General features: G+C 43.6%; 1 protein-coding gene across 1 annotated transcript; it reads left to right on the top strand.

The window, feature by feature from the left end:
- Positions 1–7,415: 7,415 nt before the first annotated feature.
- Positions 7,416–24,396, top strand: ube2j2 (ubiquitin-conjugating enzyme E2, J2). Its single transcript, XM_079508075.1, has 7 exons — positions 7,416–7,687; positions 9,942–10,072; positions 15,027–15,067; positions 15,855–15,957; positions 21,905–22,043; positions 22,231–22,311; positions 23,755–24,396. Exons 2-7 carry the CDS (start codon positions 9,942–9,944, stop codon positions 24,079–24,081), a joined length of 822 nt encoding a protein of 273 aa, XP_079364201.1. The 5' UTR covers positions 7,416–7,687; the 3' UTR covers positions 24,082–24,396.
- Positions 24,397–24,987: the final 591 nt, after the last annotated feature.

Here is a 24,987-nt window from a genome sequence, read left to right as displayed (position 1 = left end):
GTTAACTGTGAGTGGACAACCCAATTAAGCATTACACTTGTTTCCAATAGGGTCCACCATGTTCAATTCATCAAAGGCTTCCAGGTGAATGTTGGTGGTTCACTTCTATTATTAAGGGTGGGATTTTGAACCACAGACGTGGGGTTACAAGGGGGACTAGCATGTTTATTTTGTAATTGTTTGTTTTCTTCGATAGATCATAGACTCATTTGAGTTGAAATTCCTAAGAAATCAAAACCTGCACAACACCAGGGCCTGTACTAGATATCTTGTTTTAACATACACTACAAATTTGGTTAAAAATAATGTTTTATTTAGTCCAACACTGTAGCTTTAAACTGTTCAGTTACTCAAATCAGACCACAATGCAAGGCAATTCGTGTTGCTGTGTGTGTGTGTGTGTGTGTGTGTGCGTGCGTGCGTGCGTGCGTGCGTGCGTGCGTGCGTGCGTGCGTGTGTGTGTGTGTGTGTGGAGATAGAGAGAGCATTCTACTGGTAGTGATAAACAAGCTTTAGACCCGGTCTAAACCTGTTTTTGTGAGCCACGGGCCAGGTGCCAGTTCACATCTGCATAAAATTCAATTCAAAGGGCTTTATTGGCATGAGAAAACATACGTTTACATTGCCAAAGCAGAAAGCACAATACAGCAATACAGCAATACAATCAAAACAAAAAATATGTACATTTGAAAGTCAGAATCTTCAATAGATCAATTTCTATGTAGCCTACCAAGATCACTGGATGCAGGTATAGTGCAGGAATATACACAATGATTAGTCTTTAGGGTGGTTGTGTTCCGTTTGATATCCTTCTCCTATCACAGCAACTCACAAATCTTGCTGCTGTGTTTGCACATTGTTGTACTTCACCCAGCAGATATGGGAGTTTTTTGTCATTGGTCATGTTTTCAAAATCTCCGTGTGTGGTTGTAATCTGTGGGAAGTATGTGTCTCTGATGTCTTGGTACAATGGACAGATGGTTAGGAAGTGTAGCTCGGTTTCCACTTCATACACACCTGTGTGAGTGTGAGTGTGTGTGTGTGTGTGGGGGGGGGGGTCTCTAAATGTTTTGATGAATTGAACAAGGTGGACCCTCTTGTAAACAAGTGTAATGCTTAATTGGGTCGTCCACTCACTGTTAACAGTCTTTGTATTGAGCTTGTGCTTGAAATGTACTGTCATTCTGCAAACTGTAATACATATTTCAATCAATCAATCAACCAAAAGCACATCTGCATGTGTATGCAGATGTGCCAGAGGTGTGGCTGGTTTACATCTGGTTTACATCTGCATACACATTGTGTGTGTGGTTGTAATGCAATGATCTCCACCCACCCATTTCTTTCCTGTACATCATGTTTGGTGAGGATGATCAGCTACTGGGTGTCATGTCCATAGCCTCGATAACACACTGTCTTAACTATCTGGGAACTGCCACACGTCCTGGAATAAACCTTAAAGGAGAATTCCATGCTAGAAGGCTTTTTTACCTTTCTTACCTTTCTTTGTAGTCGTTACGTCCCCACCAAAGAGGGCCAGGTGTTTTTTTGTGCAAAAACTTCTTATTGGCTATTTCCCCTACCATAAGCCCTCAATGAATTGAAGCTCATAGCTATGACGCTCATAGTGCGGCACTCGGTGCCGCGCTATGAGCTTGTAGATCTGCTATTTTCCAATAGATAAAGTTTAAAATAATGGTTAAAACACCAAAAGGGGTTCCCGTACAGAATGGGTTAAAGTACATTCATACCATTTAGTTAGGGCAAGCGCTTTGCTTTGAAAAGGTTCTTGTCTGTCCAAAAATGAATTTCACAATGTGCACATGGAGCATGGAGCCATATCCTTAACAAGCAGCGAGTAGATAATGGAGAATTTTGAGTGCCTCAAAGGAACTTGGGACGTACTACCAGGTGAAATCTGTCAAAACAACACTATCTAAATAGTAAATAACATTCTTATCCTTTGTGGTCAAGACAAAAAACCACATCTAATCACGCCTCCAACTCCATGATTGAATTAGCACAACAATAGGGAGGCTAATTTCAGGTGATGAGGAGACGGACGGCCTACTGGCTTTTCCAGGTGAAACTTCTGCATGTCTGAGTGGGAGTCAGTCTGCAACACTAATCCTCAACACCTCCAGACAAAGGAGATGGATATTGACTAAAGGAGAGAGACCATGTATGCGCCTCCCCTTCTACATACATGGAGATTAGAAGCATGGAAACTGGGAAGAAGAAGCGACCACAGTTAGTTCAGTGTCAGTCAGAACAGCTGATGGCAGATGATGGATCTCCAACACCTCACACCTGGTTAAAGCATCGAGCAGCTTCTTTTCCAGAGCTGTGGCAATTTACAATTTACAATTTACAATACAATTTAGGCATTTAGCAGACGCTCTTAATCCAGACCTGGCCTCCATCGCACCTAAACCCCCTCCCTGCCCAACCCCAAAACACCAGCTTCTTTCCCCAGAGCTGTGGCCTCCATCGCACCTAAACCCCCTCCCTGCCCAACCACAGAACACCATCTTCTTTCCCAGAGCTGTGGCCTCCATCACACCTAAACCCCCTCCCTGCCCAACGCCCAACCACAGAACACCAGCTTCTTTCCCAGAGCTGTGGCCCCCATCGCACCTAAACCCCCTCCCTGCCCAACCACAGAACACCAGCTTACAAAAAATACAGAATTACAGGTTGTCCATGAGGGGTTTTTTTTATGTTTAAAAAATATATTGTAGATTTTGTTCGGTGTGTCAAAAATAGGTTTAAGGGTTTCTTGAGGGTTGCTATTTTCAGTGCATGACACGGGCATGCACCAGAGCATTTTTACATAATGAATGTTAAACTAATAATGTATGTTGTATAATGTATAACAATAATGCATAATATAGTGATCAAAAAGAGGTGGTGGTTATAGTTACCCCTGGGCCCTAATCTAAAACAAGGGATTTAGCAATCCCCCAGTTGGTTCATGACCACTGCTAGCTCAATGTTGTTGTGTGTGTGTGTGTGTGTGTGTGTGTGTGTGTGTGTGTGTGTGTGTGTGTGTGTGTGTGTGTGTGTGTGTGTGTGTGTGTGTGTGTGTGTGTATTGGTAGTGGTGTGTGTGTGTGTGTGTGTGTGTGTGTGTGTGTGTGTGTGTGTGTGTGTGTGTGTGTGTGTGTGTGTGTGTGTGTGTGTGTGTGTGTGTGGGGGGGGGGGGGGGTTAGCTAAAGTCTTTGAATGAACCGACCAATGAGGATTGTCCCAGAGGTGATGCTTAACCTTCATAAGAACTGTTTTAGGCCTCCTGGCCTACTTGACTTTGACTTGACTAGTTGACTTGGTGGCGCGACTGATCTGCTCTGCCTGAAACAACCAAGAGATCAACTTGTTTTCACTGAAAAGCACAAGGTAAGATACAACATTTACATTATATCTATAAACCGTACTAGGCCTGTTTGGACATATACTGTAAATCGGTGGTTCCCAAAGTGGGCTCTGCAGGGGGTCGTTGAGGGAGTTCCAGGGGGTAACCCAGCTAAATGATAGTTAGGAACCAAATGGACCCTATGGGTCTAACTCTGAGAGTGTACAAATGGAACCAAATGGACCCGTATTTGTACACTCTCAGAGTTAAATTAACATTGATTTTACAATAAATTGGGGGTCCCCAGAGATAGAAATGGCATTAAATGGGGGTCCGTAAACTAATGCATGTCAAACTGGGGGTTCCTTGAAAGAGCCAAATGTTCTCTTATGGGGGTCCCTGGCTCTTTTCATTATCTTTACAGAGTACAGAAGATGTGGCAAGAAGTGATGCGCTATGATCTTGTAGATCTGCTGTTTTTGAATCGCCAGTAGTATAATAGCAAGTATAAAATAATGGTAAAAAGTGGTTAAAATCTATCAGATGCTTTCCTTATGTTTTAATGAGTTAAAGGACCACTTCACCACTTTTCAACCTATTTTCATATAATTGGTCCTCAGTGCCTCACTAATGTTCGTGATAAAATGGGCACAATTCTTCTGTGTCTCATAGGAGGTCTGTGTCTCATAGGAGGGCTGTGGGAAGTTCAGAGACCCGTCCACCAGTGACATCATCGTTAGGGAGATTTTTTTTATTAAGATTGTTTTTAAACAATATTTAGATTTTTTTCTCATTGTGAGAACGATGGCTAGCTTGGATTCCCCATCGATGATGTCACTGGTGAACGGGTGTTTGAGCTGCCCACAGCCCTCCCATGAGACACAGACTGGGTAGAAAATAAATTGTGCTATTTTAACATGAACATTAGCGAGGACCAATTATATAAAGATAGGTTGAAAAGTGGTGAAGTGGTCCTTTAACCAATAGTGATTGCATGATGTATGTGTATAACTGCATATTGAAAAAACAAAAACATTGAAATACAATAAAATCAAGTAGAGTAAATACGTATACTAGTTTGCTGTGTAGGCCTACAGAGCTTTGTCTTCTCTGTAAGGCCTATTCCTGACAATACTGTACTGAAGAGCAGCTATTCATTTTGTAAGGTTCTATCACGAATGCTGCATCATGTACAGTATCTCGGTTGGTAAAATGCATATAATGTACTTTTCAATGTATTATTTTCCCCGGCCCGCTGTCTGGCTAAAGGCCTCTACATAGTCCGTGTTGTTCCTTGCGTGGGGGAGTCAAACGGACACAAAAAACGCAAGGGTATTTTCTACATGCATTAATGTCCAGAGCCGGATTTACCTTGCTGAGGGCCCCCGGGCTGGAGCAAATTTGAGGGCCCCCCTTGGGGCGCGCGGCAGAGCCGCGCGGCTAGAGCGCGGCGCAGCCGCGAGGCCGATTTTTTTTTGGGGTACCAGGCCCCTAAAAAGAGAGGCAGGCAGGCAGAAGCTCTCAATGGTTTAACCATAATACAACTAAATACAATAACAATACACACATTTCACTTGAATTGGATTTCACTTTACAATTTTATAATTAAAAAAAAATAAAAAATTCAGCCCACCCTAGCCCAACGGTAAGTCCGGCTCTGCTAAAGGCTCATTCATAGTCTGGAGTTTTGGTTGTGGGGTGACCAGCGCTCCGGTGGTGAGGTGACCACCGCTCCGGTGGTGAGGTGACCACCGCTCCGGTGGTGAGGTGACCACCGCTCCGGTGGTGAGGTGACCACCGCTCCGGTGGTGAGGTGACCACCGCTCCGGAGGTGAGGTGACCACCGCTCCGGTGGTGAGGTGACCACCGCTCCGGTGGTGAGGTGACCACCGCTCCGGAGGTGAGGTGACCACCGCTCCGGAGGTGAGGTGACCACCGCTCCGGAGGTGAGGTGACCACCGCTCCGGTGGTGAGGTGACCACCGCTCCGGAGGTGAGGTGACCACCGCTCCGGAGGTGAGGTGACCACCGCTCCGGTGGTGAGGTGACCACCGCTCCGGTGGTGAGGTGACCACCGCTCCGGTGGTGAGGTGACCACCGCTCCGGAGGTGAGGTGACCACCGCTCCGGTGGTGAGGTGACCACCGCTCCGGAGGTGAGGTGACCACCGCTCCGGTGGTGAGGTGACCACCGCTCCGGAGGTGAGGTGACCACCGCTCCGGTGGTGAGGTGACCACCGCTCCGGAGGTGAGGTGACCACCGCTCCGGAGCTGTAATAACGTGGAGCGGTGGTGAGTAAAAACAGAGAGAAGGGCTGGGGCGGTGGTTTGCTCTTCACCGCGGCTTGTGACCTCATGTTGTAGTTCGGTGGTCACCTCACCACCGAAAATCGAGACTATGAATAACGCTTAATGCTCTCCTGTGAATGGTGAGCGTACCAGGTGAGCGTACCAGGTGAGCGTACCTACCAGGGAATTTGCCTCTGAGTGTAGCAACACTACAAGTCGCCCCAGCCTCCTTCACCCACTGTTTTTTATTACTTTTTGATTGATTGATTGAAATATTTATAAAGAATATTGAAACTTGAAAGCGAATGATACCTGCATAATGTCCTTGAGCATGAATGGAAAATATTATATATATAAACTATACATACTATACTATATTATACTATACATATACACTATAAAGTGCTATGACTACATAAAATGCAATTATAGTGCTGTCTACGATAACATGCTATAAGTCTGTATAAATGCTATCTAAGTCTACATAAAGTTCTATCTAAGGGGGTAGGGTAAGTGCTACGGGCCATGATGGAGTCTGAAGAGGTGGGTTTTCAGACTATGGCGGAATTGTCAATTCCAGAGTGGACACGAGCCTGTCGCCTGAGTTTATATACTTACGTTCCTGATGATTCGTGGCTCTGGTCGATTATATATAAGTTTCCCCTTTTCATTTCAAAGTTTGTCAATGATGAAACCAGGTAACCCTCTCAACAAAGGTTTATGATTGAAGGAGAATTTGGAATGCTGGTTATTCTGTCCGTTTTCAAATGATTGCTTTTTAATGCATGGTTTAAGGCCAATTATTTATACGTTCCAGTTTTGGAGCTCTGGCTCATGAACTAAGAACCACAAAGAACTGAACCGGTTCCCATTGGGAAATGGGGTCATATAGCGATTCGCAAATAGAGAAGGAAAACAAAGTCAACAAAGTCAGATAACAGGTTACAGGACACAAAAGGTATTATGATGTCTGTTATTATCATAATTACAAAACCTGTTGCAGTCAAATTATCTGGCCTCATATAGCCTGTGAGCTCAGCTACAGGTCGACCTCATCATCCAGCCAGCTACACGTTCAGACACGGGGGTACGGTACGGCCCAGGGCCCTCTGGGTTCCTTGAAGGGGTTCCAAATGGATCCTTTTATGGGTCATTTTGGTTCCATGTTGTGGCTCCCCCAGAATTAGTGTTGAAGTGTCCTTGAGCAAGACTCTGAACCCCTATTTGCTCCCGATGTGCAGGTTGGTGCCTTGCATGGTTTCCGCTGCCATCTGTGTATGAATATGTGTGTGAATGTAATGCACAATCTATGTAAAGCTATATAAATGCACCATTTACCATTTAATGATTATTATTTTATTATTAATTTAAGGAGAACCACTGTCCTATAATTGAACTCCTAGAGCTAGTGAACTCCTCCTATGTGTCATACATATTACTGACAACGAATAGAACATACCACCAGGGGGCGGTAATGTACTACTCCACCACAACACCAACCTACCACACACAGAGTATATATATATAATAGAGACTGAACTGGCGCGAAGCTCCGCCCCCCCAGCTATTCATGTCAGTGGAAGTTGCTCAGTGGCGTTTTGAAGCACCCGGAAGACTGCCGGAAGTCCCTCCCCGTCCGGAGTGACGTAGGGCAACCGAGCGCTCAATGTTAAAGCCCAGCTGCACGGGGTTTCCCGGTCATGAATCCACGGGTCCGCCTGTAGTCCCTCCTCCTAACACTAGGACCTAGAGCTTCAACGTTGAATAGCATCACTGGCCCCTTGACCACACACCACACGCAACCACTAACAACAAAGCGGAAGTGTGTGAGTCCTTCTCTCTAGTAGCTAAGCTAACAGGCTAACGCTACGTCGTTGGTTGGTTGGTTCAGTCAGTGCTGCTGCTGCTGCTGTCCTCGTTTCATCTTCCATCATCTATCTCTCTCTCCCCCGCCTGGAATATAATCTGACAACCAAAACAACCGCTTCACATCTGGAGGGTGGTCTCTTTAACAACAGCCCAAACCACTGTTGTCGGGCTCTCCGGAGAGGTACGGGGTGTGTTTGTTGTGTTGTTTGTTAGCATGTCTGTTTTTAGATTCCTAGTAGCCGTCCTTTCCTTCCTAGGAAGCGGAATGTTTGTGGCTGCCTGCTGTTAGCTCGCGCCGACGGTCCGCCACCGCTCGAGCTCGTTGTTTATTAGCCTAGCAGCTAGCCTAGTGGCTAACACTAACGGTGTTTATATTAGCCTAGTGGCTAACACTAAGTGTTTATTAGCCTAGCCTAGTGGCTAACACTAACAGTGTTTATATTAGCCTAGCCTAGTGGCTAACACTGACAGTGTTTATTAGCCTAGCCTGGTGGCTAACACTAACTGTGTTTATATTAGCCTAGCCTAGTGGCTAACACTAACAGTGTTTATATTAGCCTAGCCTAGTGGCTAACAAAACACTAACATTGTTTATTAGCCTAGCCTAGTGGCTAACACTAACAGTGTTTATTAGCCTAGTGGCTAACAAAACACTAACAGTGTTTATTAGCCTAGCCTAGTGGCTAACACTAACATACGGCCTACAGTCAGACAGTAGGAGAGTACAGTCGGCGTCATTATCATTAGCTGCTTATCATTCAACCCTAGCCGTGCCGGTAACATGTTTTGTGCATTTCTTTTTAAAACATATTTTACGGTGTTTACACATAGCGGCGTTTCCTTTTTCCCGATCGACCCAAACAAAAAATAGCAAAATTTTCCAAAAACATTCAGAAATTCAGAAAAAAATGCGTAAAACATTGGGGGAAGAAAAATATCCCCCAACGTTTTACGCATTTTTTCCGAAATAGCAGATCTATCGAAATAGCAGATCTGCTATTTCCGACTAGCCCGAAGAAGCTTATGTGGTTAACCCTGCTAGCCTAGTTAGTTGACCACGTCAGTCATTCATGCTATTAGAATAACACTAACATACGTGTGTGGTTATTCTAGCTCCATATGGGACCTCTCCCTCCAATGTCACCTTATTCTTTTAATGTTCGTTGGTTTTACAAACATGTCATTTGGTGTTTATAGATGTTTGTTTGGCTTAATGTAGCTTAGCTGCAGCTACAGGAGGTGTTGTTGGTTAGCATTGATAAATAATGACATAAAGGAAGTGACAACGTGATGTCGTGATCACGTTCATCTGCTAAATTATCGGACCAGCATCAGTCATTGTTAATAATTATAATGTTATTATGAACATGTTGGGTATGTATATGTGTGTTCTCTACGTTGAATGCTCAGTGCTAGTAGAAACAATGTCCTTGTTGTAGGAATTCATTGGTGGAAATACATTTATACCGGTACAGCCAGGGTAGTTGTGTTGTCAAATTAATGTCAGTCTGCCCTTTTTGAGTGGTGCAACCACTCCTATAGACAGCTATGTGTCTGTGTGTGTCTGTGTCCGAGCACAGAATGTTGTGTGTGTGTCTGTGTCCCAGCACGGAATGTGTGTGTTCCTGTGTCCCAGCACGGAATGTGTGTGTGTGTGTTCCTGTGTCCGAGGCCGAGCACGGAAATAGCATATTGTCACCACCAAGTGTCACTGTTTCACCACTCACTTCAGACGGGTCTGATTTGTACTTTTGCTCCTGTACTGGAATTGTCATGTATTATATTAATGCAAACAGTACTACAGGGTACAGTAAAGCACATTGGTCCCTAGTCCAAACAGTACTACAGGGTACAGTAAAGCACATTGGTCCCGAGTCCAAAAGGACAGCACCGAAGAAAGACCTTGCGGTTGCGGTCTTGTTTACATTCGGGTCCCATGCATTCATTCACATTCACAACAATGACAACATCAATTGAGATAAGGGGGGCGGGGGGGGGGGGGGGTCAGGCTGTATCACATGACGGTTTCAGAAGTTTATGCATTACATTCACCCATTCACACACACATTCATACACCTTTACATAGATTGTGCATTACATTCACCCATTCACACACACATTCACACACCTTTACATAGATTGTGCATTACATTCACCCATTCACACACACATTCACACACCGATGGCGGCGGAAACCATGCAAGGCACCAACCAGCACATCAGGAGCAATTAGGGGTTCAGAGTCTTGCTCAAGGACACTTCGCCACTAACTCTGGGGGAGCCTGCGTTCTGGCAGAAAAAAAATACATTTTAAAAAGCCATTTTTAAAATTTCGACGTCAGGCCTAAAGTAGCAGGTCGGTGTTATTTGTGTGTGACTGAAGCACCTCTGGTCACGTGAAGAGTGAAACGGCTCCCCTTTTGTTTGTGCCACAGATGAACAGCAACGGGAACAAGAGAGCTCCAACCACAGCCACCCAGCGACTAAAACAGGATTACCTCAGGATAAAGAAAGACCCGGTGCCTTACATCTGTGCAGAACCTCTGCCCTCCAACATTCTGGAATGGTAAGTAGACCCGGTGCCTTACATCCGTGCAGAACCTCTGCGCTCCAACATTCTGGAATGGTAAGTAGGGGCTGTCATTTCACCTGACGATTGATTGTCAGACAGATGATTGCGATTAACTAATTGTAGGTACCCTCACAAAAACATGCAGTAATCCTGGTCTCTAAACTGCCTCCCCCTGGCCAGCCGGGGTGTCTAATGGAGGGGAAAGGAACTGGTCAGAATAACGTGTTCCTCCCACGCGCTACGTCCAACCAGGGAAACTCCCCCCTCTGTCAGGTGTAAAGGAGCGACTTGGTCACTCGGGCATGAAGGAAGCATGGGTTCAAGTCCGTTGCTCTCCCCAGGTTGGCGGAGGGTGTGTAGAGCCCAGGATCACATTAGATCATTGACACAGGGGTGAAAAATGGGCTACATAAAAATTATTAAGAAAGAAAAAACTAATTTCATTGTCTGCGTTGAACATTGGAACATATGAATAGACATTTAATTTCTGTTTTGCCTTTTAGGCTTCTTAATCAAATATTGCACATGCAGGGCACTGCAGATAACTTAAATATACAAAGAAATCACGGTAAAAAAATAGCGGAACTACAAGCTTAAACGTGTTACGAGGTGTTTGTGACACGATATATTCGCTATTTTGGGAAAATTGTTTGAAAATCTTTCAACATACAAACGATTATGATGATTATGCAAAAACAATTGCGATTTATTACCTCTAATTGCGACTATGTAATAATTGTGACAGGCCTAATGGTAAGCTGGTCGGCCTTCTCCCAGTCCAAGGCCCAGATATAACCTGTAGCACATGCTTGCTTTGGGGCATTTGAGGCCTTGGACTCGAAACCAAACTTCAAACAAAGTGTTATGTAATCAACAGATTTAACAAAGCCAGCTCTGATATTTTGTCACAAGGTCACCCTTAAATGAAAAGTATTTGCCTCGAGTGCACAGAGTTTTGTATGTACCAAAGTGCACACGTCCATAAAGTAATCTGAGGTACACTTGTATATCAAAATGTGTCTGAATGAACACTCTGGAGTTAACTGTGCATTATTATTATTATTATTTGTATTATTATTATCCCACGATTTTGTAACCCATTTTTTCACCCAGTCAATTATCTAATGCAATCCTGGGCTCTACACTTCCTCTGCCATCCTGGGGGGGGGGGGCAGCAAACTGACCTCATGCTTCCTTCTATGCATGAGGAGTCCAAGCTGCTTCTTTTCACCTGACACGGGAGAGTTTCCCTGGCCGGACGTAGCGCGTGGAAGGAACACGTTATTCCAACCAGTTCCTTTCCCCTCCATCAGGTGCCCCGGGCTGGCCAGGGGGAGGTAGTTTAGAGACCAGGATTACTGCATGTTTTTGTGAGGGTACCTACCCTAGGGGACACGGGGAGAACATGCAAACTCCACACAGAAGTTATTATTATTTGACTTCTAAAGAAAACACCCAAGTTCCAACTTCCAGGTAGATCTTGTGCTGACAGGTGTGTAAGAAATATTTATGATTGCTGGACGCATATGGAAAGATTGGCCTCTTTCAGTGTATAAATAATCGTAGCATTAGTTCATTCCAAGGTAAGGGTTCGGTGTCTTAGTTGCATTATCTTCCATTGCTGTCTTGTCCAGAGTCAAGACCTGCTTTCGTTTTCTAGGCAAGACACGCTTCCTCTTTTTTTGACACGCCGGTTTTAGCTCCAGGGTGGAAGCAAACGGCCACTAGGAATCTATCTAGGAATGTACGTGTCGTGATAATTTAACCCATTTTGGGGCGGGAACCCCTTTTGGTGTTAGCATTATGTTATGCTTTAGCTATTGAAAAATAGCAGATCTACAAGCTCATAGCGCGCCACCGAGTGGCGCGCTACGAGCTTGTAGGTCTGCTATTTTTGAAAAATCGAAGAACCACTGACATAGAAACATAGCTTTTTCAGAAAACTGTCAGGACGAAGAAGACATTTTTAGAATCTGATCTCAGATCAAAATGGGTTAACACATACATTTGAAGGAGTTTACATCCCTGGCTGGGACTCTGTTTCTCTGCTGGAGTGGCAGCATCTCATCTGTCTCCTCAAAAGTAGTCCAGTCACAGCACCAAGAGCACACAGCATGTTGTTATGACAAAACGGAAGCAGCTCCATCCATCTGCAGAAGCATAAAGAAGAGCATTCAATAAGCAACAAGGCTGATAACTCGGCAGAGGTCTTCACTAGGGGTGCAGCGGTTTATGGCTAGGCAGAGGTCTTCACTAGGGGTGCAGCGGTTTATGGCTAGGCAGAGGTCTTCACTAGGGGTGCAGCGGTTTATGGCTAGGCAGAGGTCTTCACTAGGGGTGCAGCGGTTTATGGCTAGGCAGAGGTCTTCACTAGGGGTGCAGCGGTTTATGGCTAGGCAGAGGTCTTCACTAGGGGTGCAGCGGTTTATGGCTAGGCAGAGGTCTTCACTAGGGGTGCAGCGGTTTATGGCTAGGCAGAGGTCTTCACTAGGGGTGCAGCGGTTTATGGCTAGGCAGAGGTCTTCACTAGGGGTGCAGCGGTTTATGGCTAGGCAGAGGTCTTCACTAGGGGTGCAGCTGTTTACGGTTTAACCCATTTTGACCTGAGATCAGATTCTAAAAATGTCTTCTACATCCTGACAGTTTTCTGAAAAAGCTATGTTTCTATGTCAGTCGTTCTTCAATTTTTCATAGCAGATCTACTTGTAGATCTGCTATTTTTCAATAGCTAAAGCATAACATAATGCTAACACCAAAAGGGGTTCCCGCCCAAAATGGGTTAAAACCGAACCGTTCGGTACGCACATTTTTAATAATGTTACCTGGGGGAAACCGATGGCATCATCCCTTCATTGACAAACTGGCTAGTGGCTGCTTGTGTACATGTCTTAGTGTGGTGTTGGTCTTTGGCTTTTGATAAATGGTGATAGCAATCTTTTTTTTTATGAATGTTGATGTAACGTCCATGCTAGAAGCATGGATGTGGATGTTTGCACAGCCAACACACTAGGGTGATTGGGTGATTTCCTTCCCCTTATTTGCACGTACGAGGGGCGGGCTCAGCGTTTCCTTACCTGTCTTCATCGTGGTTCTTCAGATACTTTTTTTAACCCATTTTGGTGTTTTAAGAATTATGTTATACTTTAGCTATTGAAAAATAGCAGATCTACAAGCTCACTAACTTGTAGGTCTGCTATTTTTGAAAAATCGTGAAAATGTGCCTGAAATCTTTGAATATATAGTTACAAAGCGAGTTTTTAACTCAAATCTTTGCTACTGGGAGGGTCCCTGGAACAACATTTTTTCAGATAGGGGGTCGGCGGCCAATGTCATATAATCTTGGGGGTCCTTGACATGAATATGTTTGAGAACCACTGACATAGAAACATGGGTTTTTCAGAAAACTGTCAGGATTTAGAAGACCTATTTTAAATTTTGACGTCAGACCTCCCATGTGCATCTCTGACATCACATGGACGTTGTAGGAAAACTATCTCTTACAGAACCAGAGATTAAAATAGGGTGCATTTTGTATCCCAAAAAGCAGTTTATAGTTAAAGGAGAATTCCACTCATTTTCAACATTTTACTATGTCATTAATATAGCTTAGAGCTGTTGTGTGGAAATAATAAACACAGAATGGGGGGGACTTTTTTATTATTTCCACACAACAGCTCTAAGCTATATTAATGACATAGTAAAATGTTGAAAATGAGTGGAATGCCCCTTTAAGGGACGCAATAACGACCTCTGCATCCACGGGATGCACTACTGTACTGTTTTTTTATTCTATTTTATTTTGATAGCTTTAGTTATAATAATCATTTCTTCTTCTGTTTTCTACATGAATATAACCACATTATAACCATATAAAATGAAATGGGAGTTAAATGCTACAATTTGTAAAAAATAGGAAAATATGACTCCTAACGTCGTTGAAGTGGGACTCATAAAATGTCCCTGGGACTCATCTCTAAAAGACCATCCCTGCATCCTGGGACTCATTACATTGAAGACCTATTTACATCACTGCAGAACAACACCATAAATAGATAGATGGTCCTTTGTTGATCCCGCAGGCCAAACGTGTGTGTGTGTGTGTGTGTGTGTGTGTGTGTGTGTGTGTGTGTGTGTGTGTGTGTGTGTGTGTGTGTGTGTGTGTGTGTGTGTGTGTGTGTGTGTGTGTGTGTGTGTGTGTGTGTGTGTGTGTGTGTGTGTGTGTGTGTGTGTGTGTGTGTGTGTGTGTGTGTGTGTGTGTGTGTGTGTGTGTGAAATGTGCTGCAGATGGGGCCAGCGTTTTTCATTATTTTTGTACAAGCAGACACATGCGTCGCACACACACACACACACGCGCGCCTCTTATTAGACGACTGGCCTCCTCCAGTGTTGTTTTTGGCAGCAAGTTTTAGTCATATATTCAATAGTTTTCATTTAGTTTCAGTCACATTTTAGTCACATGGAATGTTTTAGTGTTGGTCTAGTTTTAGTCGACTAAATATCATAAGATATACAGTTGATTTAGTCGACTACATTTTATTTTGGCAGGCCTTGATACCGTCGTAATGACTGATTTTACACTTGCTGAAAATAGCTGATCTACAAGTTCACAACACGTCGCAGCGCAGATCAGCAACTTGTAGATCAGCTATTTTCAGCATGCAACCAAGTGTAAAATGACTTATACTGGATCTCTTGTCCACTAGTCCCTTCCTAACATTTTAGTCTAGTTTTTATTTGTTGACGAAATTGTCAGTATATTTAGTCTTAGTTTTAGTCACCATAGCTTGGTCTTCATTTAGTTTCCATTTAGTTTTTGTCAGTGAAAAAATGTAGTCGACGAACATTTTTCGTCTTAGTTTTAGTCGACGAAAACAACACTGGCCTCCTTGCTGTAAAATAAACTGTTGACTAACTCTAGTCATTAACCATTTCTCTCTGTCTTTTCCAGGCACTATGTTGTTAGAGGTCCAGAGAAAACCCCCTACGAAGGTAAAACTTAACACCTTGCCCCATAATAATATGGGTTCATCTTTAACACACGAATGCTCTGTCCTTTACAACTTCCACACTTATGAGTAGTCAAGCTAATTTCTCCCTTTTAATGTCCGCATATTCTGTAAAGTGTGAGTTTTATAAATGTGTAATCAATGAAAAGCATAAACAAGAGGTTGCGACTAAATCTTTAGATCTTTTTTTCTTTAGCATCTTGTGAAAAGTAACACTTTTGTACATGGAAATGACTACATGAAACGTAAAACCTAGTCTGGAGTGATTCACTTTCAATAATCTTTCTGTCTGTGGATACTAGTGCTGCCAGAATTGGCCAAAAATGACATTTGAATATTCCTTTTAAAACACCACATGGATTCGAACGAATTTCGAATGTTTTTGAATGTCGAATGTATATGATTTTAATATGAATATGATATGAATATTGCAGCCTAATATGCTGTGAAACTGTCTTTCTTTATCTATATGGTCCGGTCCTGTATGGTCCGGTCCTGTATGGTGCTGAGAAATGTGCTCTCTTGAGTCTTGCGAGATCAAATGAATGATTCACAATTATCCTAATACTTAATAGTCTAATTTTTGTATAATGTTTTAGTTTATGTGGCACAGAGTCTCGCCAGAACTCACACAGCAATTTTATTGTTATATTCTTTTAATTTGAATCTTAATTTAAATTATTATTTTATTTTTGACATTCGAATATGGAATATTCGTTGGCAGCACTAGTGGTGAGTGTTGTGACCAGACTCCGTCCTCTTCTCCACAGGGGGTTACTACCACGGAAAACTCATATTCCCACGGGAATTCCCCTTCAAGCCTCCCAGTATCTACATGATCACACCCAATGGGAGATTCAAGTGCAACACAAGGTGAGAACACCCGGCTCATTTTGAGTCTTTTGAATAATTTTCGTTTAGTTATAGTCACATTTTAGTCACCTGAAATGTTCTAGTGTTAGTCCAGTTTTAGTCGACTAAACATCATACGATTGTAGTCGACTAAATCTACAGTTGATTTAGTCGACGGAAATGTGTTTTGACAGTCGACCTTGATGTCGCTGTAATGGCAGATTTTACACTTTGGTTGCATGCTGAAAATAGCAGATCTACAAGCTCACAACGCGTCGCAACTAGTCCCTTCCTAACATTTTAGTCTAGTTTTTATTTGTTGACGAAATTGTCAATATGTTTAGTATTAGTTTTAGTCATCATAGATTCGTTTTTTTTAGTTTTCATCAGTGAAAAAAGGTAGTCGATGAACATTTTTTCGTCTTAGTCGACGAAATCAACACTGCTCATTTGAGTCACATTACAACGAGCACAATCTGTGGCATGCCTTACTTGACAGAAAGCTATATGCGGTTTGGTTTCCTGTCAGTAATGCTTACTGTTACTTAGTCCTAGCCTGGTTAATAAACCAGACCGAATCAGCCGTTGGCAAAAAAAAGTTGCCTACCAGCGGATTAGGGTCTGGCGAGGCTCAGTAGCACGCCTCTTTCCTACAGCAGAGAACAGGTCGGACCAATCGGGACACGGTATGCAATATAGGCGGGCTTTGGTACAGTGACGTTCAATGCTTGAGACCTTTGACTGACAGTAGCTCTGACCAATTGCGTCAAAGAGAAAATGTTCCCCGGGAAATGAAATCCAAGTGGAGCCAGCCCAGACTGATATACCGCGACAGTGTTGTGTGATATTAGTCTGGCTTATTAGCCAGGCTAACTTAGTCCAGGATGGACTAAAGTAACTCTTCAACAACTCTTCAACAACTGAAGAGACTGTATTGCTGAATCAGAATTAACTTTGTCACATGATCACAGTTTTACAAGTAAAAACGTGGATGAAATTAATTTGTGTGCATAGTTCCCATCGTGTTGTATTTTCACTGAAAGAGTCACTCATTGACTTGTGGCTTCTGTTGTTTTTGTAGAAAATGTTGAAATATTAAGTGAATCAACAGTGATTTTGGGTGGGGTCTGGGGGGGATGTTAAGAAACCCCCATTATACTATACTGCACTACAAAGCCCAAGTTTAAGAACTACGTTTTTTTGGGCACACAACTATTTGTGTATCCCAAAAGATCAAATTAGCCTTTGTGATTGATTTGGAGGGATAAACAATTACCTCAAGAACACGGTGACCAGTTGAAACACTTTTAAAACCCATTATCGGTCTTTTTCTTCCCCATCACATAGTTTACTGCACTTTGTGCTCCACAAAAAAGAGTCCTAATTTACAAAACTCAAAAAATACATGCACTAGTGCTGCACAAGAGCGTTGCAGTCCCGCCCACTACCAGGCCCCAGGAAATGATTCCCTGTTCATTTTCCTCATAGACTTTTCAAAAAAAGTCTTTAAATAAATACTTTTTGAAATGTCAATAGGAAAAATGCATTGGGAAATATTTCCGGTGCCTGGCGTCGTCATGGCAGGGGGCGGTACTGCGACGCTCTATTAATCAAACAAAAGATTGAGATCTAGATTCAGACACGCAATTTCATTTTGAGAATTTTCAGAATGGTGCAGCAGTAGTTGGCTGTCCAATTCATTTGAGTTAACTCTTATGTTTTTGTTCTCAATTCTTGTGGAGGAAAAAAAGAGATTCACATTTGAGAAAATAATCACGCAGCACTAACATGCACTTATACTTTCTGGGTTGTAGATTAATCCAATTGTTTCCAAAACATCGATAAATATTAGCTAATGCAGGGGTTCTCAACCCATGGGTCGCGACCCCTCGGGGGGTCGCCAAATTATTGTGGGGGGTCCCCAAATTATTATTATTATTTTTTTGCAACTGAATGGCTGGAAAGTGGAAATTAAGAGTTTACATATAGTACACATAGTACATGCATACACCTTCCCTAATGATTATATCTGGTTTCAGTATTTATTTATGGATTGTATGTATTGTCTCTTTATTGTAGCAGTCAATTTATATTGGGGGGCGGGAGGGGGCGGGGCGGGGGTCCCGAGACATTGCCAAAGCATTTCCGGGGGTCCCCGGCCAAAAACGTTGAGAACCCCTGAGCTAATGTATAAATATTAACTAACAGGAGGAACAGCGGCTTTGTATTCTGCATATATTTAGTCTCAGTTTGAACTTTAATGGTTTGGCTTTTTAAAATAAACAAAAGGCTTTGCTATGAAACCGTTGCGATAATGAGACGACAGAATTATATGTAATTGGCCGCCGACCCCCAGAAGCAAGGATTTGAGTTAAAAACGTTGGCTCTGGAAGAATATATATTCAAACATTTGGGCCACATTTTCACGATTTTTCAAAAATAGCAGATCTACAAGCTCGTAGCGCGGCACCGAGTGCCGCACCACAAGCTTGTAGATCTGCTATTTTTCAACAGCCAAAATAGCCAAAGTACAACATAATGCTTAATACACCAAAAGGGGTTCCTGCCCAAAATGGGTTATTTGGGGCGTCTGTTCGTTCACCTTGTTGGACCCCCGTCTAATGAGACAGTTGGGCTTTGTTCCAAGTACTAACTCTCTCTCTCTCATGTTCACCTTGTTGGACCCCTGTCTGTGTGTAATGACCGAGTACTGACTCTCTCTCATGTTCACCTTGTTGGACCCCTGTCTGTGTGTAATGACCGAGTACTGACTCTCTCTCATGTTCACCTTGTTGGACCCCTGTCTGTCTAATGACCGAGTACTGACTCTCTCTCATGTTCACCTTGTTGGACCCCTGTCTGTGTGTAATGACCGAGCACTCACTCTCTCTCATGTTCACCTTGTTGGACCCCTGTCTGTCTAATGACCGAGTACTGACTCTCTCTCATGTTCACCTTGTGGACCCCTGTCTGTGTGTAATGACCGAGTACTGACTCTCTCTCATGTTCACCTTGTTGGACCCCTGTCTGTGTGTAATGACCGAGTACTGACTCTCTCTCATGTTCACCTTGTTGGACCCCTGTCTGTGTGTAATGACCGAGTACTGACTCTCTCTCATGTTCACCTTGTTGGACCCCTGTCTGTGTGTAATGACCGAGTACTGACTCTCTCTCATGTTCACCTTGTTGGACCCCTGTCTGTGTGTAATGACCGAGTACTGACTCTCTCTCATGTGACATGAAATGGACCCATAGATATGAAACCTCCTTTGAGGGTAGAAAAATCCTAGCCTGGCGCGGCCAGACTCATAGCGAGGGTTCACTGATGTTTCCTCCCCGCATATGAGTCTGGACTCGGGCTCATTGACAGAGTGTATGCGGAAGCTGGAGAAATCAGAAAATGACCGGGGCCAATCGGGCCAATCAGTGACTGCGTTTCAACGGCTGTCCGTACAACAGTGAAAAGCAGCCTCTGATTGGTTCATGTGTATATGGTGACGTAACATTCATGCTGCAGGACTTTCAAAACAACAATGGCTGCCCTCAACGCAACAAGTTTAAAAGTTTACACAGAAACGATAAGAACAGCAGTTATTTCAGATATAGACTCTGACATATATCCGACATATCTCGCTCACGTATAAAGTAGAAACTATTAAACAGACCTTGTTGTTTTTAGCGTGGTTGCCGTGGTATGAGGAGCGGACCAGCGCACTGTGTGGTGACGTCAGCTTTTTGTTACGCTGATTGGCTAGATGGATCTGTCTGTCAAGGCAACTACTAACGCCCACTTTTCAAGCTGCCTATGGCCGAAGTCCAGACTCATATGCGGGGAAGAATCTTCAGTGAATCTCCGCTATGAGGCTGGCCAAGCCAGGCTAGAAAAATCCTCCAATTCAGCGAAGAAAAAAAAAAACTGGTTAATCCATTTAGTCCTGAAAACGATTCTAAAAAATGTCTTCTAACAGTTCTCTGAAAAACCTATGTTTCTATGTCAGTGGTTCTCAGCCCTTTTCACATCAAGGACCCCCAGAATTAGCTGTATTTGGCTGCGGACCCCCATCTGAAAATATGTAGTTGAGTTAAAAACGTTCACTCTGAAGAATTCAAAGATATACTCCACATTCTCACCAATTTTCAAAAATAGCAGATCTACAAGCTTGTAGATCTGCTATTTTTCAACAGCTAAAGCATAACATAATGCTTAAAACACCAACAGGGGTTCCCGCCCAGAATGGTTTAAGCAATGTGGTGACTAATGATAAGTCATAGAGAATTCATGAAGCTTGATAATGAAGCAGTTTTCGCCAGACCCTGCCCGCCGGCGGCCGAGCAACATCCCTCGGTGACGGATTTATTCCTCACACGGATCCAGACATCCGTGATTGTGAATCTGCTGAATTCTTCCCCCAGTGTCAGCCAGACAGGCCTCGGGATCTCCAAGCAATTTAATCTGTGCATTATTTCTGCAAAAAATATAATTGGGGAGTATTTGTGCGAGTGCAAATTCTTCTTTGGGGTGCGTCCATAATAGCCTGATTTAATCTTGGTTGCACGCTGGTGTCGAATTACGTAAATTACAGATATATACAAGCTCACAATCGAAGCATCACGTTTGAGACACGTTGTGAACTTGTAGTTCTATTTACTGAGAACGACTTACTCCTCTCCGTTGGGCAGAGAAGAGTAAGTCTCTATCATTGCCTACATTTTTTTTTCTAAACCAATAAAATCCACCATAGAGATATACAAATTACATATTATTGGTAGTGACTGAACTACAACACTACAAGCAGAACGGTACATTCCGCTGTCTTGTCATCTCTCACTGATTTTTTGTTAACTGAATTCACTGAATTTTAACACGTTATTCCAACCAGTTCCTTTCCCCTCCATCAGGTGCCCCTTAACATCTATCAGTGCCTAGTCACTGATAGATGTTAAGTTGAGCCTTTTTTCCAAGTAAATATAATAATAGTTTTGCTATGCCTGCCACCACGAGAGATTACACGCACTACGTGATTCATTCATTCAAGAGTGATGGCATCTTTCTGTTTCGCTTCATAAGAGCGATGACATCTTTCTGTTTCGCTTCATAAGAGCGATGACATCTTTCTGTTTTATATGGATGTTTCTATGCAGCTCTAATCGGCTTCTAGAGAAGCTAGACTTGCCTAGTCTTGTTAAACCTTTTGTTGGTTAAGCTTTTGTTCTTTGTTCTGAAGTCTGAATGGTGTGCCACTCCTGCTCTACAGATTTCAATCTGAACCAGTGTTTCCAAAAACGTTTAGCTCAAGAGCCAAAAGACCCAAACTAGTGAAAATAGCAGATGTAGTACAAGCTCGCAACGTGTGAGCCTCACAGGTCTGCTCGGGGGCGGCTGAGCAGAGCAATGATCCGTGGGTCGGCGGTTCGAATCCCGGCTCCTCCTGTACGAAGTGTCCTTGGGCAAGACACTGAACCCCACCTTGCCTCACCAGTGTCACCACATGGGTCGGTGCTACTGTAGCTTGCTTACTAGCTTGGTGTGTGAATGTGGGATGTGAGGACTTTCAGCACTTGGAAAAGCAAATTATTTTAATTGATGAACTGTTGTGATTATTAACCCATTTTGGGGCGGGAATGCCTTTTGGTGTTTTAAGCATTATGTTGTACTTTAGCTATTGAAAAATAGCGCGCGCTACGAGCTTGTAGGTCTGCTATTTTTTTTTTTTAAATCGTGAAAATGTGGCCCAATTCTTTTTTTATATTTTTCAGATGGGGGTTGGCGGCCAATTACATACGTATATTTGTGGGGTTCCTTGACATGAAAATGTTTGAGAACCATTGATATAGAAAGATAGGTTTTTCAGAAATGTCAAGATTTAGAAGACATTTGTAGAATCGATCTCAGGTCTAAATGGGTTAAAATAATAATAATAATAACAGTCTGTCTTTTCTTTTTTTAATCTATCTGTGCCACCCCCAGGTTATGTCTGTCTATCACAGACTTCCACCCAGACACATGGAACCCTGCCTGGTCCGTGTCCACCATCCTCACAGGTCTGCTCAGCTTCATGGTGGAGAAAGGCCCCACCCTGGGCAGCATCGAGACCTCCGACTACACGGTGAGTGCATTATTACATGGTGTACTGTACTGTACTGTACTGTACTGTACTGTACTGTACTGTACTGTACTGTACTGTACTGTACTGTACTGTACTGTACTGTACTGCAGTGCTTCACACACAGGGCCTATTCTTTGGCGTCCCGTTTGTTTTAGCGTGTTCTGCATTCCTCTTTTTTTTTCTTCAGAAAAGGCAACTGTCAGCCCAAAGCCTGGCCTTCAACCTCAAGGACAAAGTGTTTTGTGAGCTGTTTCCCGATGTAGTCGATGTAAGTATGAACTTTTTTTTTTTTTTACAAGCTCACGACATGTTGTGAACTTGTAGATCTGCTATTTTCAGAGCGCACCATCCGAGCACAATCTTAACATAAATTGATCTCTTCTCCACTAGTCCCTACCTCCCCAAAATCTAGTTTTTTTTTGTTGACAAAATTGTCTATATATCAGTGGAAAAAAAGGCAGTCGATGAAAATGTCTTTGTCATCGTTTTAGTCGATGAAATCAACACTGCATGTTTGGTAAAGCTAGCGGATTTGAATGAAAATCAACCGATAATCACCGGTAGGTTAATATCACGTATCAGCCAGCAGGCTCACCTGGAGCCGACTGGCTGAGATTAGGAAACGCAGAGACGTCCGACGTTGGTCTGACTATTACTAAAACTAAATCTAACCTTAGTGTCTTTCAACCAGTGTTGTTTTCGTCGACTAAAACTGAGACGAAAAATGTTCGTCGACTACCTTTTTTCACTGACGAAAACTAAATGGTAACTAAATGAAAACTAAGCTATGACGACTAAAACTATGACTAATATACTGACAATTTCGTCAACAAATAAAAACTAGACTAAAATGTTAGGAAGGGACTAGTGGACAAGAGATCCAGTATAAGTCATTTTACACTTGGTTGCATGCTGAAAATAGCCGATCTACAAGCTCACAACACGTCACGCTGCGTCGCGTTGTGATCTTGTAGATCGGCTATGTTCAGCATGAAAAATACATTTTAGTCAACTAAATCAACTGTAGATGTAGTCGACTAAAATCCTATGTTATTTAGTCGACTAAATCTAGACTAACACTAAGACATTTCAGGTGACTAAAATGTGACTGAAACTAAATTAACACTATTCAAGAGACTATGACTAAAACTAAAATCAAAATTTGCTGCTAAAAACAACACTGCTTTCAACACACCATTACACTTTAGGCCTGCCTAGGCTACTTCAACTATTTAGTTTTAGTCTAGTCTTAACCAACTAAAAATGAACACTGGCATAAAATAAATTAAAACCAAACTTTTGCCCAGAAAACATAATTGCCCAGATTAGCTTTGGCAATGTCAACGGAAGTCCTGGAAAAGACGTGCTGTGATTGGCCAGTAGTCGCTGGAGTGGCGGTGGCGATGCCTTCAGGGTTCCGCTTGACTTCCTCCTCTCGTTCAAGGACTATCTAAAGAGGACGAGAAGCGAAGACCGTACGGTGGACGCCATGTTGCTCCATGGAAGGAAAGAAACATGCGCAGTTGAGACCAGGAAGTTGTACATGCACAAAAATGGAGTCCACCGTACGGTCTTCGCTTCTCGTCCTCTTTAGATAGTCCTTGCTCTCGTTGCAGACGGGTCGCTCCAACGAACTGCAGCGACCAATGAGGCATCTATATTTGTATTAATGAGTAAAACCAGTATTTAATTCTCTCTCCCAACAAACCAGGAAATGAAACAGAAGCAGAAGGCCCAGGAGGAGCTGAGCGCCCGCACCCAGCCCCTCCCCCTCCCAGACGTGGTGCCCGACGGTGACCCGCAGCACGCCCACTACGGCGGCCTGCCCGCCCTCAACGGCGGGGCCCTCCCCCTCGGGGGCGGAGCCGGGGGGGGCGCCCAGGCCGGGAACCCCGCCCACGCCGGCCAGCAGCAGCAGCAGGCCAACCGCAACCACGGACTCCTAGGCGGCGCTCTGGCCAACCTGTTTGTGATCGTAGGCTTCGCCGCGTTCGCCTACACGGTGAAGTACGTGCTGCGGAGCATAGCCCAGGAGTGAGGAGGAGGAGGAGGAGGAGGGTGTGTGTGTCGATGGTGGTCGTGCTCACAACGGGAGGAGCGCCATCTAGTGGACTACTACAGCGATTGAAAACACACCACCGCGGTTGGGTGGGGGGGTTAGTCTTCTTTTTACCCCCCTGCTCACTACCACCACCACCATAGACTTTGGACGATGTAAATTCAAAGCCACCCACCCGGGGGCGGGGCAGAGGTGGGGCGAGTGGACTGGAGTGGTATTAGGCCCGTGTGTTTGTGTGTGTGTGTGTGTGGGATGGGGGGAGGGGGGTTATTAAAAGCTGGTTGTGATATCCCACTCTCTCTCTGCTTCAGTGGTTCATGCAGGGTGTGCCTGGCTCATGGGTTTAAAGGCCTATCCATTCATACTCTACTTTTAGGTGATAAGGTGACCACCCAAACGGTGGTTTAGTACAACAAAAAAATAAAACAAGAGATGTGTTTGGGTGAGTCGCTTATACCACTGGTTCTTATTAATCAGTGATCCGGGGACCACCAGTGGTCCTTGAGGGTTTTCCAGGTGGTCCCCAGTGGTCCGGGGACCACCAGTGGTCCTTGAGGGTTTTCCAGGTGGTCCCCAGCTAAATGTGACCAAATTTGACTGAGGGACTACCATTGGATTTTTTTTAGAATTTTCGTTTTTTCATGTCATATGAAAGCAGGCAATCATAGCTTCAAATTGACATATTGGTTGTTCAGTTTGACCCACCAGTTTTGGAGATATGGCTTATAGAGTAATGTCTTGCAAAAAACTGCGAGTTGAGAAAACAGGCTTGAAAGGTTCACTTCTGTGGTCTCTAACATTACACCTAGCTACATGTTTGGGCATTTATTTCATATTTACATGTCGATTTCAGCTCTGACACTTATTCCAGACATGCTCTAGTAT

Source organism: Electrona antarctica (assembly GCF_951216825.1).
Source record: "Electrona antarctica genome assembly, chromosome: 8".
NCBI classification, from domain to species: domain Eukaryota; kingdom Metazoa; phylum Chordata; class Actinopteri; order Myctophiformes; family Myctophidae; genus Electrona; species Electrona antarctica.
The sequence above is the reverse complement of the archived record's forward strand: the minus strand, read 5'-3'. Positions and strand labels throughout refer to the sequence as shown.

Excerpts from the sequence above, each read along its gene's own strand:
- ube2j2 (XM_079508075.1), top strand. The coding sequence starts at position 9,942 with ATGAACAGCAACGGGAACAAGAGAGCTCCAACCACAGCCACCCAGCGA. Across the intron at positions 10,073-15,026 it reads CCCTCCAACATTCTGGAATG|GCACTATGTTGTTAGAGGTC; the intron begins GTAAGTAGACCC and ends TGTCTTTTCCAG. Across the intron at positions 22,044-22,230 it reads TCGAGACCTCCGACTACACG|AAAAGGCAACTGTCAGCCCA; the intron begins GTGAGTGCATTA and ends TTTTTTCTTCAG.